The following is a 16632-nucleotide window of genomic DNA, read 5'->3' on the forward strand; positions in this document are numbered from 1 at the left end:
ATTTTTTCATCACATTTTTCTTCAATCTCTTCAAAACAATTTTCTCTCATTTTTTCATCAAAATTGTCTTTTACATTTTCAAAAAAATTTTCTCTAATTTGTTCATTATATTTTTCTTCTATCACTGTTTCACAGTTTTCATCTATTTCTTCAAAATTATTTCGCGTTTTTTCTTCATCATATTTTACTCCGGTCTCTTCGAAATGTTTTCTTCCTATTTCTTCCTTATATGTTTTTTCGTCTGCTTTATCATAATTTTCTTCTATATCACACTTTTCTTCTACATCATAGTTTTTTTCTACATCATAATTTTCTTCTACATCACACTTTTCTTCTATATCACACTTTTCTTCTACATCATAATTTTCTTCTACATAATTTTCTTCTACATAATTTTCTTCTACATCACGCTCTTCTTCTACCAACCTTCTATCATTAATTTCATCCACATTTTTATACTTGTCATCCCAAAAAAAACGATTATTTTCAAAAAATTCTCTTGATTCATCCACAACCTTTTCATCATAATTTTCATTTTCATATGCATTCTTAGCTTCATACATTTCGTTCTTTTCAAAAATATTATGCTCATCAAATTTATTATCTAACCAAATATTTTTTGACATATCACAATTTTGAAAAAAATTCTTTCTTTCTTCTGAAAAATTGGAGAAAAGAGGATCGTCAACAGCTATATTTTCTAGGTTCTTTTTATTACTATCGAATACATTCTGATATTTTTCATTTCCATTATCTTGTTCCTTATTCAATGAATTAGGTATAATAAAATCAAATTCATCATTATTATTTTTATCCATAACCTCAAAATTGTTATATATTATATCCTCATTTATTGTTGTAGGTTCACAATCCTTTGAGTACACAGTTTGTAATATATCCGAAAAATTATTTGTTTCAGTATTATTATTAACACAATAATCTTCATATTTATTACTTTCTATTTTCCTATTTATAAAAGATATATCTTTATCTTCTGACGATATATTATTTTCATTTATAAGTACCTTATTTTTTATAGAAAATATATCATCCTTATTATTATTTGACAATTCCTTATCACTCATTTCGTTATTTAAATTATATAAATTCTTCTCATTGTTATCATGTTTTAAATTTTCAAATGTATTAAATCTATCTATTACTACATCATTTTCATTATTCCCAAAATTCATATTATAATTATTTTTTAACATGAACAAACCATTTGATACTACATCATTTTTATTATTATTTTCTTCATAAATATTGAAATTATCGTTAAATAAATTATCATTAGGTATTATATCACTTAATGTATTAAAATTTGTTTTATCTATTATTGTATCACATACGTTAATATTATCAATATGGTTCATTAATTCTTCTTCCTTTACGTTTTTCTCATTTTCAAAAGATGTATTAAATTGAAAAGAGCTAAAATTATTCTGATCTATTTTAAAAAAATCATCTGTATTATCGTCATAATTTTCCATAGGTGAATCATTTACAAAAATGTTACTATTGCTAGAATGTATTATATTATTATTTAATGATGTAATATCATTATTAATAGTAGAAATATTTGTATCATTTAATATATATCCTTTTTCATTTATAAAATCATTTTCTTTCATATAACATTGTTCTTCTTTTATTTCATTCAATTTATTTATCTCTTTGTCATCAAATACAAAGAAAAAATTATCCTCCTCATTTTTAAGAACGTCATTATTCTTTTTATGTTCTTCAACTTTTTTCTTTTCATGTAAATTTAATGTAACATCCTTTTTTTCCAAATCTGCATTTTGCTCCCTTAATATATTATCAGATTTCCTTGACGCAGCAGTCAGTTTATTATACAAAAAAAACATATTCCTTCTACAACTAAATAATTATAATAAATATATGGGTTCATATATATATATATATGTGCAAATATATCTACATAAAATTGCTGTCACCAAACATTATTCTATTAACGTATTAATTACTTGTTCAATTTCTTAAAAACAAATTAATATAATAATATTAATATTATTTTAATAACATGTGTATTATGTAGATATGCAAGATATTATTAAAGCATTATATTAATTTCTTTTCTTTTCATTACATCATTTTAAAAAACAAAATAAATATAAATATATATAAATATAAGTATATATATATATATATATATATATATATATATATATTATAAATATATTTTATTACAATAATAATACACAGGTATTTTTTTCATTCACTTTCAATATGCAATTCAACAATAATAATATTGTAATGAATATCAACTTTTTAGAATTTCATAAATAAACAAATAAATAAGAAAAAATAAAATAAAAAAATAATAATAAACAGATTATTTTTATATTATAATCCTTAAACAAATAATTCATACATACATACATATATATATATATATTATGTATAAAAATTGACAATTATATGAAACACGAAAATTATTGTATATTTCATAATATAAATGTATTGAAATAAATGAACAAAAAAAACGTCCAATTTTGGAAAATCATTTTATATACATTTAAAAAATTTGTTCATGTAATAAGTGTTAATAAAATTATATTAGTTTTCCTTTTTTTATTTTTTTTTCGTAGATCGTAATAAAATATATATTATATATATATATATATATATATATAATAATTATATTAACCCTAAAAGGTTATAATATATATATTTTATATACGTATATATAATATATGCTTATGAGAACCCAAAACAATATTTCCTACTTATGTAATATTTTATTTATATCACATATTATTTGAAAAATATTTTTTCTATGTTCTTAAATATATATATTATAATATATTTATGCGTGGAAATTTTTTTAATACAATAAAAAAAATCTAAGCTGTAAAGCTTAAAAGCTTATTTGTGATTTTATTTAAAATATAATGAAAACATATATATATATATATATATATATATATAATATATATTTTTTTTTATGTATACAATTTCACACCAATTCATACATTTTCCTTTTTTTTTTTTTTTTTTTTTTTTTTTTAACAAAATGATATGGATTAATATATATTATTAATGCATACACATATAATACTAAGCCATACAATATAAATTTTTATGAAGAAAAAAATATATATAACAAATAAAGAAGACTTAGAAAAGAAAATATATATATATATATATATATATATAACTTATTAATTCTAAAAAATAAACAAAAAAAAATGGCAATCATATATTATAATGGAAACATATGAATTTGTATTCAATATTATTTAATTTATGTAAATACATTCTTAATATATTAAAATCAAGTTATATATTTAAATGAATAAATATGTAAGAGATTATAATTTTTAATATTACCTCAACTTTTTTTTGAAAATTTTAATGTACATCTTTTTTTTTATTTCTTTAATATTTCATTTACCTTTATACATTACAAAAAATATATTTTATTATATAAATTAGAAGCATGTAAAACAAATATACTAACATATTATATAGAGGAAAAAATAAACAAAAAAATAAATAAATAGTACACATATATTATATATATATATATATATATGTTCTTAAGAATGTTTTGAAAATATGTAATTGTGTACACATATATATGTATATATGCTATTTATCTTTTAAAAAATAAAAAGGTGTACTTTTTTTTTTTAATTCATTTATATATACACAATATATATATATATATATATATATGTATATATATGTATGTATTTTTGCGCATACTATTCCATATTAATCATCTTTTGGATTATACAAAATGGTTCACCTAAGTAAAAGGAATAATATTAAAAGCTTTTTAAATTATTGCAAAGTTAAATATTTGAATCCTCTACTAATTAATAAAAATGAAGACATAATAAAAGAAACGAACATTTTAAAAAATAACAACTTGTATAATAGAAAGGAATCAAATATCTTTATAGAAATATTAAAATCATCGTTTATAAAATTTAAAGGGCAAAAGATAAACGAAGAAATAAATAACCATAATAATATTATTAATAATAGCAGTCTCAATAATAATCATAATATTTATCATGATACAAACAAAAAAAAAACACAACAATATGAAGAAAAACATAATGTATTTCATACAGAAAATATGTATAAAGACGTTTTATTATGTATGGATGTTTTACAATATGAAGAGGATAAAGTAAATAGTGAATTAAATTTATTACATTCTTATTTTAATAAAGAAAGAACAAATATTGATCCTTATACCTTATGTGAAAGTAAAATAAAAAATATTGATGAATATATATTTAATATTATTAAAACAAATTATAAAAACATTGATGAATTTATTACATATATTTATTTATATAAAGGAAAAAGATTTAGGGTTATCTTAAGTATCTTATTAAAAAATATATTACACCATATAGATAATGTTTCAAAATTTAAAACAAATTTTAAAAATAGAAATATCCAAAGAAATGTTTCCAAATCAAATAAATTCTCGTCCAATTTTTTATCAAATAAATTAAAACTATACAACTTGAAAATAACCCAAAAAAATAAAAATATATGTGAAAAAACAGTTTTAGATAATCAATGTAAAATTATAGCTGCTTCAGAAATTATACATATGGGTTCTCTTTTACATGATGATGTTATAGATGAATCAAATAAAAGAAGAGGTGTCATAGCATTACATAAAAAATTTGGAAATAAAATTTCAATATTATCAGGTGATTATCTATTAGCACGTGCTAGTTCTATTTTTGCTGGTACAGGTTCACCAAAAATTTGTAGACGTTTTTCTTATGTTGTCGAAAGTTTAATAAAAGGAGAATTCTTACAAAGAAATCTAAAATTTAATAATGTTGAAGAAGCACTCAAAATGTATTTAATTAAATCATATCATAAAACGGCTTCTCTTTTTTCTCATTTATTTGCATGTATAGCTATTCTATCATTTAAAAATGATACTATTATACAATTATGTTTTAATTTAGGATTACACATAGGTATGGCTTATCAATTATATGATGATTATTTAGATTATAAAATTGATCATAACACAAACAAACCTATATTAAATGATTTAAAAAATAATATTAAAACAGCTCCATTATTATTTTCGTATAATTATAACCCTCAAGTTATTTTACCCTTAATTAATAAAAATTCATATACAAATAATGATATAGAAAATATTTTATATTATATACACCATTCTAATAGTATGAAAAAAAATGAATTGTGTTCTTTATTACATATAAAAAAGGCATCTGAAATTTTATACTCCTTAATATCTTATTGTAATAAAACAAGTACAAATAAAAACAATACCAAAAAAGATGATATAAAACAAAGTAGCGAGGCATTAATTAATTTAATCCTAAACGTTTTATCAAGAAACGTCAAATGATAAAAGAAAAAAATAAATATTTATTTGTTTTAATAATTAATATAAAAGATTATTTTAATTTTTATTCAATAATATATATATATATTATAATATTATTAAGCATTTTCAATATTGTGTTATATGAAAAACTTAATAATACATACATACATATATTTATTATATATATATATATATATTTTTTTTTTTTTTTGTTAATTAGTTTGAAAAAATAAAAAAGCAATTTATAATATTTAATCCATTTATTTATGTATTTTATTAATTTATTGTTACTACATATTTGTTATATATATTATTTTTTTGTCTTTTTTACACTTTTCATATTATTTGTATAAAAAAAATTTTTATTATTTTATATACACACCATATTCCTTTTCTCTTTTTTAAATTTTATTTATCTCTTGTATTATTTGTGCCCCTTACAACTATAATAAAATAAATATAAACAAATAAATATAAACAAATAAATATAAACAAATAAATATATATATATATAAAAAAAAAAAAAATTTAAATAAAAATATATATTTTCTTTTTTACCATATATTAAATTTAGTACAATTCTTTTTACTCTCTTTCCAAAATAAATTTTCCTTCTCTTCATTAAATATTTCTATTTCTATATTTCTCTTGGATCTATCAATAAAATGCATATTGTTATATATTACATAATATAGTTTCATAAAATGTAAAACTTCTTCCCTTGAATGTAATAAAACATAAGCTTCATTCTTTAATAAATCTACATGTATCAAACATATCTCAACTGTACATTAATATAAATAAATAAATATATATATATATATATATATATATATATATATATGTATATATGTGTGTATACTTGTTAATATATTTTAAAAAATAATAATAATATCATTAATAGACATATATATAATAATATTCATACCCAAATGACCCACGAAATTTATTACTTCACTTTTTTTGTCAAAACAGGATATATTTTTTATTCTTATTAAACAACCTGTAGCTAAAAAAAATAAAAATAAAAATATAATAAAAATATATTTCACATATTAAACATTTTTTAAAAATTCACTGTTCATTTTTATATAATTAAAGACATTTAATTTTATAACACAGATATATACTCGTCAGAAAAAAATTTACACTCCTAAATTTTTTTTCAGTTTAACTTTGATTTGATAACATAAATGAATGATTCCTTTTTACACATACCTTCAGTTGGCAATAAACGAAATATATCACCTCCCATTTAAGCAATATTAACATTATATATTACAATCATAATACATATATATATATATAAGAGAAAGTATGTTCCTATTTTTTTAATTTCCAATTATAAATAAATATAATATAAGAATTATATACAAACTACACAATTACATATATATATATATATATATATATATCAAGAAAAAAAAAAAAAAAAATTATTTTTCTTGCTATACAAGATTTAACATAATTATAAACACATAAATTCTGTTAAATATTAAAAGAGAAAAATTGGGTTACCTTTAAATTTTTTTTTCTTTTTTTTTTTTTTGGAAAAAAAAATATACATCCCAAATTTTTAATTACATATATATATTACAATAAAAAATAAAAATAAATAAATTATCGTTTTAGATATAATTTTATCAAATCAAAGCAATGAAAATACTAAATTAAGAAAAATAAATATATATATTAATATATATATTTATATATTTTTATTTTATTTAATTTATCATTATATAAATATGAACAACCTAAAAAAATGTAAACGTTGGATTTTATACAAATTTTCTCACTTCATTCAAGTAAACAAGAAAAAAAAAAAAAAATATACTAAAAATAAAGATAAATATGTATAATATATTTATAAATTCACGCATACACTTAAAATAATCATTATTATTTCATTTTTAAATGTAGATTTTTTATTTCTTCTATCTATTTAGTGGTTGTCTTATAATATATTTTGAAAGTAAATAAAAAGAAGCCATTTTCCAAAGCAAAGATATTTTGGCATTAACAAATAAAAAACAGAAATAAAAGAAAAAATGTTTCCTATATGTATATATATATATATATATATATATGCATACATATTTTTTTACTTCTTATTTTACTCTTTTCTCCTTCGTAGCTCATCTCATATTAAATCAATATTATAGCATCCCATATATAAGGTATGACTGTCTTTTTTTTTAAATACATGTATAAACTATTATCACTTTCCCATATAATATATTATATTAACATACATATATGTCTATCATTTAAATTTCAGATTTTTTTGTATATTCCTTTTTATTTTTGGAATAACATCATTCTTTTTATGTTCATTAAGTGACCCAGGTAAATCCTTTTAGCCACATATTATATATATTCATTTTATTTTTAATAATTAATTGTTTAAAGATTCAAAAAAATAAAAAAAATAATTATTAATTACAGGAAAAATCTCTTCGAATTGTCTAGATAAGCACTTGGAATACTATTCATACGATGAAATAATATTTTACGCCAACAATAAATGTAAAACGTGTAATATTACAAAGTAAGAGAGAAAAAAAATAAAATAAATATATTAAAATAAAAAAATAAAATGAATAAGTTAATAAATAAAATCTTACATAAATATCATTATTTATTCTACTTAAATTAAATTTTTAAAACATACTCTCAAATATATATATATATATATATATATATATATAATATAATAATATAATTCTTTTTCATTCCCTTTTTTGTATTTTTAAATTAACCCTATAAGACCTGCTAGAAGTAAACACTGTCCATTTTGTTCTTCTTGTATATCCAGATATGACCATCATTGTTTCTTATTGAATAATTGTATAGGAGGTTATAATAATATGTATTATTTAATTTTTCTTCATATACATATTATTATAACCTTTTATTCAACATTTATAAGTAACTTAATATACACACAAAAAAAAAAATAAAATAACATAACATAACACAACAGAACATAACTTTATATTAAAATTATAATGTCCAATAGATTGATTTTTTCTTTTTTTTTTTTTATAGCTGTCTTTACATTATATAGTATAATAATATATGAACATCTTTTAGAAGGTAAAAATGGAAAGAGAACAATATTAATAATATGAAATAAAGAAAATATGAAATGCCATTATTATTTTCTTTTAATTTTATATGAAAAAATTATATGCACACATAAATATATGTAAACATACATACATATATATATATATATTATATTTTTCAATTCAGCAACTTTTATAAACAAAGAAACCAACGAGATAATACCATTCTCCTACTTTACCATTGTTAATGTAAAAATATGAAAAAATAAATAAATATATATATATATATATATATATATATATATATATAATAAATACTACATATTAATATATTATATTTCATTTTGTTTTTCTTTCCTTCCTTGTATAGTATCTCTTTTACAAATGTAGTGGTACCTTCTCCCTATTTGTCATATCCATTTTTTCATTTTTCTGTTTATTTTCCTATTTTTTGAATATTATCTATTTCAGTCTTTTCATTAATATCACGCAAAACGAATTAACTAAATATAGAAAAGTGGAAAATAAATCTCGTCAAATAAATACCGAATTTTACAATAAAGGTGACCATCGTAAATTTATATAAATACATACGTACATACATATATATATATATATATATATATATATATTTATTTATTTATTTATATATGCAATACTTATTATATACATATGTCACATAATTCCAATGTGTTAATTTTTTTTTTTTTTTTTTTTTTAATTCTTATTTTGTTCCTTTATATAGGGTTTATAAAAAATGTAGAGGACTTACTTTTTTACAAAAAAAATATTAAAAACTTTATTAATAAGAAATTATAACATATTTATGAATATTAAAAAATATGTATTTAATGAAAAATTATAAATTTATAGTGTTTTCAATTCAAAAAAAAAAAGAAAGAAAACAAATGAAAAAAATGAGAAAAATCAAAAGATAAAAAAATCAAAAAAATCAAAAAAATTAAAAAAATTAGACAAAATATTATATATATATATATATATATATATTAATTTGTGTATTTCCGAATAGTTACGTATAATATAATTTCCATCATTTTACCTTTTCCATGCTTCATAATATATTTCACATTTTTAATTTCATGTTATAATTAAAAAAATAAACTTTTATGAACAAACGTTTTATTTACATTTTCATCTACAATTTCATTAAAAATATTACGTACATTATTTTTTGCATTTAAATTTGGTCTATCTGTATTTATATAATTTTTCATAACACTATATGTATTATTTGCCTGATTAGTAAGAAAACTTTTATTTATATTTCTATTATGATGAATTGAATTGGCAATATGCATATTTTGATGATATAAATTTAATCTATTTATATTATCATTATATTTAGGTTTATTTAAATTTTCATAATGATTATAAATAATATTAATACTATTTTTATTTGTATTATTCATTATATTATTTATTTTTCTTTGTTTTACATCATCAATTATTTTATTTTGATATTTTGAATCTCTATTTTGTGTAAAAGTAGTTAACCTATTAATTATAGTATTATGTTCAGTTATCAATTTCTTATTTTTATTTTTATTATTATCTAATAAAATAGGATCCATTAAATATTGTTCATTTTGTTCATTATATCCATCTGAAAAATTATCTAATTCTTTACTTATATCATCATATTTTTCTATAAATACATTTTGATTTATTTCTTTCATTAAATTTTTTACCCTCTTTAATTTACTTACACATTCTTGATATTTATATAATAATAAATTATAATCTCTATTTAATGTATCTTTAGAATTTTTTTCATAATTTATTTCTTTTCTTAGATCAGCTATGGTTTTTAATTGCATATGTTCTTTACTAAAATGCAATATGTCCATTGTTAATATTTTTTCTTTTTTACTTTTTAATTTACTTTTAAAAGATATTAAATTTTCTTGACTCCTTCTTTCTAATAAGAAATGAACCATCTCTTTTCTAACATCACTCGATCTTTCAAAATAATGTTGAAATAAAAACCAACATTCATCATATTTTTCATTTCTCATATTATTATGTACACTTATTATATAATCTCTCAATTTATTTAACAGAGTAATATATTTTAAAATAAAAAATTTTATTTCTTCTGGGATATACATTCGTTTCCAAACATTTTTATGAATCTTTTCAAATAATAATACATATTCATCATTTAAAAATAAAAATTTCATTATTTCATTTAATATAATACATAAAACCATTGTAACCTTCTCATCATCACCATAACCATAACCATCACAATTGTTGTTATTACTATTATTGTTTTCTTTTTTATTTTTATTAGACATATTTTCTATTTTTGAAGAAACGATTTCTTCTTTACATAAATCTTCTCTTAAACCATAATACCTTGAATAATTATATAATCCAATTATTTTATTACTACTTTTTATATTTTCATTTTCATAAATTATTTTCATACATCGAAATTTATTTTCTTCTAATAGATTAATATACTTTGATAAATGAATGCCATTCTTCTCTTCTATATTCTTAACAAACATCTCTCCACATTTATCTTCATTTGTTCTTATATTTTCTTCGGCACTCATATTATTATTTGATATATTTCCATATATATTAACATTACCAACAGATTGTATAGCACCTAATTTTGATCCATCACTCTTATTTTTATATGCTTCAGTATATTGACTAGTCAAATAAATTATTTTCTCTTCATTTTCTTTATTTGTCCTTTCCAAAAAAATTAATTGTTCTTGCACATGTTTCATGTTTATATCATAACTATTTTTCTCATTTAATTCATTACTATATAATAAGCTAATTTTATTTATTTCTCCTTTTAATCGTATGATCTCTTCATTTAATTCAAATATTTGTTTTAAATAATTCGTAATTCCTTCTATTTTATTATCTTCTAAAATTATTTCATTATCATTTCTATCCAAATTTGAATCAACAATTTTATTAGTAACATTTATTTTTAATAAAGAACCATATTTCTTATTTATTTCATCATATTGAGAATATATCTTATCATATTGAGAACACTTCTCATCATATTTGATATTAATTTCTTCATATTTAACATTTATTTGTTCGTATTTAATTTTAATTTCTTCATATTTCACTTTAATTTGCTCATATTTAAGAGATGTTTCTTTATATGTAAGAGACATTTCTTCATATTTTACACAAATATCTCCATACTTAATATTCATTTCATTATATTTAATAGACATATCTTCATTTTTTTTGTTTAAATTATTAATTTCATTTAAATTTTTTTTTTTCTCATCTTCTCTATATTTTATTTCTTTTTCCATATCACCAATTTTACTTTTCATTTTCTTTATGTTATCTTCATTTTCATCTAATTTCATCATAAGATTATTTTCTTTCATATCAAACTTGTTATTTAAATCATTTGAATATGTAATTAATTCAATATTTTCATTACTTAATTTTTCCACTTCTTCATTTAATTCATCTATTTGTTTATTACATTTTGTTAATTGTTTATTTAATTTTTCTATTTCTTTTTTCTGTTTTTCAACATCCTTTTTCAATTTCTTTTTCCCTTGATCTACTAAATTTAATTTATTATTTTCTTCAATCAATTCATTTTTCTTATTATTAAGTTCCATAAGCTCAGTAGTTAAAGAACATATTTCATTTTTTAGTTCAATTAATTTATATTTGCTTTTATTTATTTCTTCATCATAATCTAAAACATTTTCTTCTATATTATCTAGACAAATTTCTTCATTTGTTATTAAAGAATTTATATCAATTTTTGATAATAAATTGTAATTTCTTAATAACGGATCTTTTTTTAAATTACATAAAATTGTTTTATATTGTACAAGTTCTTCATTTAACATTCTTATTTCATCATCTTTTTTTTTTAAATCCTTTTCATCAATTTTTTCGACATTTATTTGGTTTTCTTTATCTTTTAATTTCTCTTTAGATTTATCTTTAATAAGAATCCAACTTTTCTTTTTTGGATCTACTTGTACATTACTTTGTTTTTTATGTACTACTATTTCATCTTGTAACTTTTTAATTTCATTATTCAGTTCTTTTATTTTTTTATTCTTTTCTTCAATTTTATTATCTTTTGATAATAAATCTTTTTCATATTTCTTTTTTAATTCATTGCTTTTATCTTCTATACTATTTCTAAAAAACTTTTCTTTACTTTTTAAAATATTAAAGGAAGAGTGTCTTTTATGTTCTTTTTCTTCTACTTCTTTTTTCGATCCTTTGTTATTATTTATATATTCTTCAATTTTTCTTATAATATCTTCATTTTCTATTTCGTCACAACATTCAATGTTAATTATCATACAAATACTTTTTATTAGTTTAATATATTTCCCATATAAATCTAAATACTTCGTATCACTCTCACATTTTAAATCTTCCATTTGTGTTAATAATATTTGCTCCTTTTCATGAGCTTTGATATTTGCATAATTTATTTCTTTATCAAATTGTTTTTTTTTTTCATCTAATGTAACTTTTAATGTTTCCACTTCTTCATTATATTCATCTATTACTTCTTTTACTTTTAATTCATTTTTATTATTGATTTCATTTATCTTATTTTCATACTCTTCCTTCAACATATTCATTTTAGCATCATTTTCTGCCTTCAACATATTCATTTTAGCATCATTTTCTGCCTTCAAAGTATTCATTTTATTTTCATTTTCTTCATTCAACATATTCATCTTATCTTCATTTTCTTGCTTCAACTTATTCATATTATCTTCATTTTCTTGCTTCAACTTATTCATATTATCTTCATTTTCTTGCTTCAACGTATTAATTTTATCTTCATTTTCTTGCTTCAATTTATTTATCTTATCTTCATTCTTATCATTCATCTCCCTTATCCTCACATCACAATCATCTTTCAACTCAGCCAACTTCTTATCATGTTCTTCCTTCATCATTTTCATTTCATCATTCTTCAAACTTAACTGTCTTTTTAAATCGCACAGCGCTTCATCATTATTTAATATATTTTCAGAACTTGTTATATTCCCCCTTAACAGTTCTATCTCTTGTTGATACTTATTCTCCTGTTCCACCATTTTATTTTCCTTCTCCTCCATTTTTCTTGTTAACAAATCAATTTGGTTACTTAAATCTACAATTTGATTATTTAAGAAAATTTTTTCATCTTTTAAATCCACAATTTGTATATTCAACTCATTGATTTTATTATTTAGTGTGCCCTTTTCATTATTTAAATTATCTATTTGTTCATTTAACAAGTGTACATCATTTTTTAAAGTACTTATTTGTGTATTCATTGTTTTTATATTATCATTTAACATATTTATTTCATTGTTATAATTATTTTGTAAATTTGTATATTCTTTATTAGTTTCTTCTAATTTTCCATTTAAATTATTTATTTCTTCCAAATAATTATTTTGTAAATTCGTATATTCCTTCTCTTTTTTATTTAATTCGATTGTTATACTTTCTATTTGTGCATTATATTTTTTCTGCAATTGGTCTAACTCTTTTTGTTTTATATCAACCATTTCTTGTAACTCTTGAGTTTCTATTTTGGTTATTTTTACAGATTCTTTTAATTCTTCTTTCAATCCATGAATTTCTTCTTTATAATTTTTATTAAATGCAAGAATTTGTTTCTCTTTTTCATTTAATTGATTTGTTAAATTATTTATTTCTTCTTTAGATACATTTTCTATATCTTTTAATTCTTTTTCTTTTTTTTCTAATTCGTTCTTAAGATTCTTTATTTCACATTTATAAACTTTTAATTGATTATTATTTTTTACAAAACTATTTTTTAAATCTTTTAATTGATCTTCCATATGAACAAAATTCTGTTCTCTTTTTTCAATATCCATTTCTTTTACTTTAATTGAATGAATTTTTTCTAGAATTGAAATCTTTTCATCTTTTAATTCTTTGATTAATGTATCATATTCCTTTTCTTTTTCCCTTTCTTTTTCTCTTTCTTTCTCTCTTTCCTTTTCTCTTTCCTTTTCTCTTTCCTTTTCTCTTTCCTTTTCCCTTTCTTTTTCCAATTCCTTTTCCATTTCCTTTTCCTTTTCTTGTTTATTTAATAAATCAATTTGTTTACTTTTTTCTTCCAACTCATATTCTAACAATTTATATTTTTTTTCTTTTTCGATAATATTATCATTCAACGAATTAATAGTTTCATTTTTTTCCTTAACACATCCTTTTAATTCTTTTAGTACATTTTCTTTTGATAACAATTTTTTATTTAAATTTTCTAAATCATCTTTTTTTTCTTTTATTTCTATTCTTAGTTTTTCTAAATGTTTTTTAATATCTATAATTTCTATAGAAATTGCTTCTTTTTCTTTATTTTTTTCTAAATAATCTTTTTCTAAATTATAAAATGTTTCTTCCTTTTTTATTATATTCTTTTCTTTTTCATTTATTTTCTTTTCTCTTTTATTAATATCTAATTCTTTTTCATGTAAAAGATTTTCTTTTTCATTTAGCATGTCAATTTTTTGTTTCACAAAATCTTCTTTCTCTTTTAATTTATTTTCATAATTATTATTATCAATATTTTTATCCTTAGCTTCTTTTAATTCTTTTTCTAATTCTTCAATTTTACTTTCATAATTTACAATTTTATTCGACAACGAACTAATAGACTTTAATGTATCTTTAAGTTGATTTTCTAGTTCATTGTCTTTATATAAATTTTCTGATATTTTATTATTATTATCTTCATTATTATTATTATTATTATTATTTAATATATCCTCATTGATATTATCATCAAATGAATTATCATTTTTATATTTACTTTTACTTTTTCCTTTAGTTTCTATTATTTTTTTATACCAGGAATCGCTTTTGTCCCTCTTTGAATTATTTTCATTATCTTCCTCATTAAATGATTCTTTGCTTACTTTATCTGAACTAGCTTCTTTTTTCTTTTTCTTATTTTTAAACGTGAATACCATATCGAGCACAGCTTGTGGCGTTACAAAAAGGAGGACCTCACAGTAATCATATGGTAACTATAAAACCTGTCACAATATATATAAATATATATGTGTGTGTGTACTTATATATATATATATATATATATATATGTATTATATTCAATATAACATGAACCCTGACCCTAACATACTTAAACCTTTAGAGACAAAATATATATTATGTAGACCAAAAAAAAAAAAATAAATAAATAAATATATATATATATATATATATATATATATATATATATATATATGTTCATATATATATACACAATTGAATAATAAATATGTAGTAACCAAGTACTAATGTCTTAATTCGGGTTGGGTATATTATAGTAAATTAAATGCAGAAGAAAAAAAAAAAAAAAGAAAAATTAAAACAAAATGAAATAATCAAATAAATATAATGAATTTATATTTATCATTTGTAACTTCAAAATTGTTATAATTTTATGTTAACAATAAATAAAAAATAAAAAAAAAAATATAATAATATAATATTATAATGTAATATATATATATATATATATATATATATATATATAACATAAAATAATAATATATTTAAGCAATCAAATATTACAATTTCAAAAGTTACAATTAATGAAGAGAAGAAATGAATAACAATTTCTTTTAGTTTATTTATACATACATTACAACAGTTCATAATATAAAAATAAGAATAAATATATATAAATATATATATAATATATTATATTATTTATGTGTAATTTTTTCTTTTAATCAAATTCTATGGCAGAAATGGATATAATATATATATATATAAATATATTTGTTTAAAAAAAAAAAAAAAAAAAAATTTATCAATAAATGAATTATTACGAAAACATTTTATAATCACTTTTATATAATCTTTAAAAAGGAAAAATAATTCTTATAATGTGTAGGTATTACATATATATATATATATATATATATTTATTTTATTTTTTTTTTTTTCATTCATTCATTTATTTTATAATTAATAAAAAAAAAAAAAAAAAAAAAAAAAAAAAAAAAAAAAAAAAAAAAAAAAAAAAAAAAAAAAAAAAAAAAAAAAAAAAAAAAAAAAAAAAAAAAAAAAAAAAAAAAAAAAAAAAAAAAAAAAAAAAAAAAAAAAAAAAAAAAAAAAATTTTAAAAAAAAAAAAAAAAAAAAAAAAAAAAAAAAAAAAATAATTA

At 18.3% G+C, this 16632-nt stretch overlaps 5 protein-coding genes across 6 annotated transcripts in view; 2 read left to right on the forward strand and 3 right to left on the reverse strand.

The window, feature by feature from the left end:
- The window catches only part of PGSY75_0202600 (hypothetical protein), a gene marked incomplete at both ends in the record, with an annotated part of 4546 nt that extends 2675 nt beyond the window's left edge, over positions 1-1871 (reverse strand). For both annotated transcript variants that reach the window (XM_018783694.1, XM_018783693.1), the window contains one exon: positions 1-1871. This exon is cut by the window's left edge and continues 2189 nt beyond it. In XM_018783694.1, the coding sequence (XP_018643684.1) occupies positions 1-1871 (1871 nt within the window).
- Positions 1872-3769: 1898 nt separating this feature from the next.
- On the forward strand, positions 3770-5389 carry PGSY75_0202700 (octaprenyl pyrophosphate synthase; the record flags this gene model as incomplete). The annotated part of the gene is made up of 1 exon (XM_018783695.1): positions 3770-5389. One exon carries the CDS (start codon positions 3770-3772, stop codon positions 5387-5389), a length of 1620 nt encoding a protein of 539 aa, XP_018643685.1.
- Positions 5390-5792: 403 nt separating this feature from the next.
- On the reverse strand, positions 5793-6623 carry PGSY75_0202800 (hypothetical protein; the record flags this gene model as incomplete). The annotated part of the gene is made up of 4 exons (XM_018783696.1): positions 5793-5811; positions 5927-6152; positions 6297-6377; positions 6587-6623. The coding sequence occupies 4 exons, from the start codon at positions 6621-6623 to the stop codon at positions 5793-5795; spliced, it is 363 nt and encodes a 120-aa protein (XP_018643686.1).
- Positions 6624-7113: 490 nt separating this feature from the next.
- On the forward strand, positions 7114-9255 carry PGSY75_0202900 (putative palmitoyltransferase; the record flags this gene model as incomplete). Its single annotated transcript, XM_018783697.1, has 10 exons — positions 7114-7173; positions 7289-7340; positions 7503-7545; positions 7647-7714; positions 7814-7916; positions 8136-8296; positions 8417-8464; positions 8624-8685; positions 8807-8999; positions 9182-9255. 10 exons carry the CDS (start codon positions 7114-7116, stop codon positions 9253-9255), a joined length of 864 nt encoding a protein of 287 aa, XP_018643687.1.
- Positions 9256-9545: 290 nt separating this feature from the next.
- Positions 9546-15428, reverse strand: PGSY75_0203000 (hypothetical protein; the record flags this gene model as incomplete). Its single annotated transcript, XM_018783698.1, has 1 exon — positions 9546-15428. The coding sequence occupies one exon, from the start codon at positions 15426-15428 to the stop codon at positions 9546-9548; it is 5883 nt and encodes a 1960-aa protein (XP_018643688.1).
- Positions 15429-16632: the final 1204 nt, after the last annotated feature.

The sequence above is a fragment of the Plasmodium gaboni genome, chromosome 2, assembly GCF_001602025.1.
Source record: "Plasmodium gaboni strain SY75 chromosome 2, whole genome shotgun sequence".
In the NCBI taxonomy this organism is placed as follows: domain Eukaryota; phylum Apicomplexa; class Aconoidasida; order Haemosporida; family Plasmodiidae; genus Plasmodium; species Plasmodium gaboni.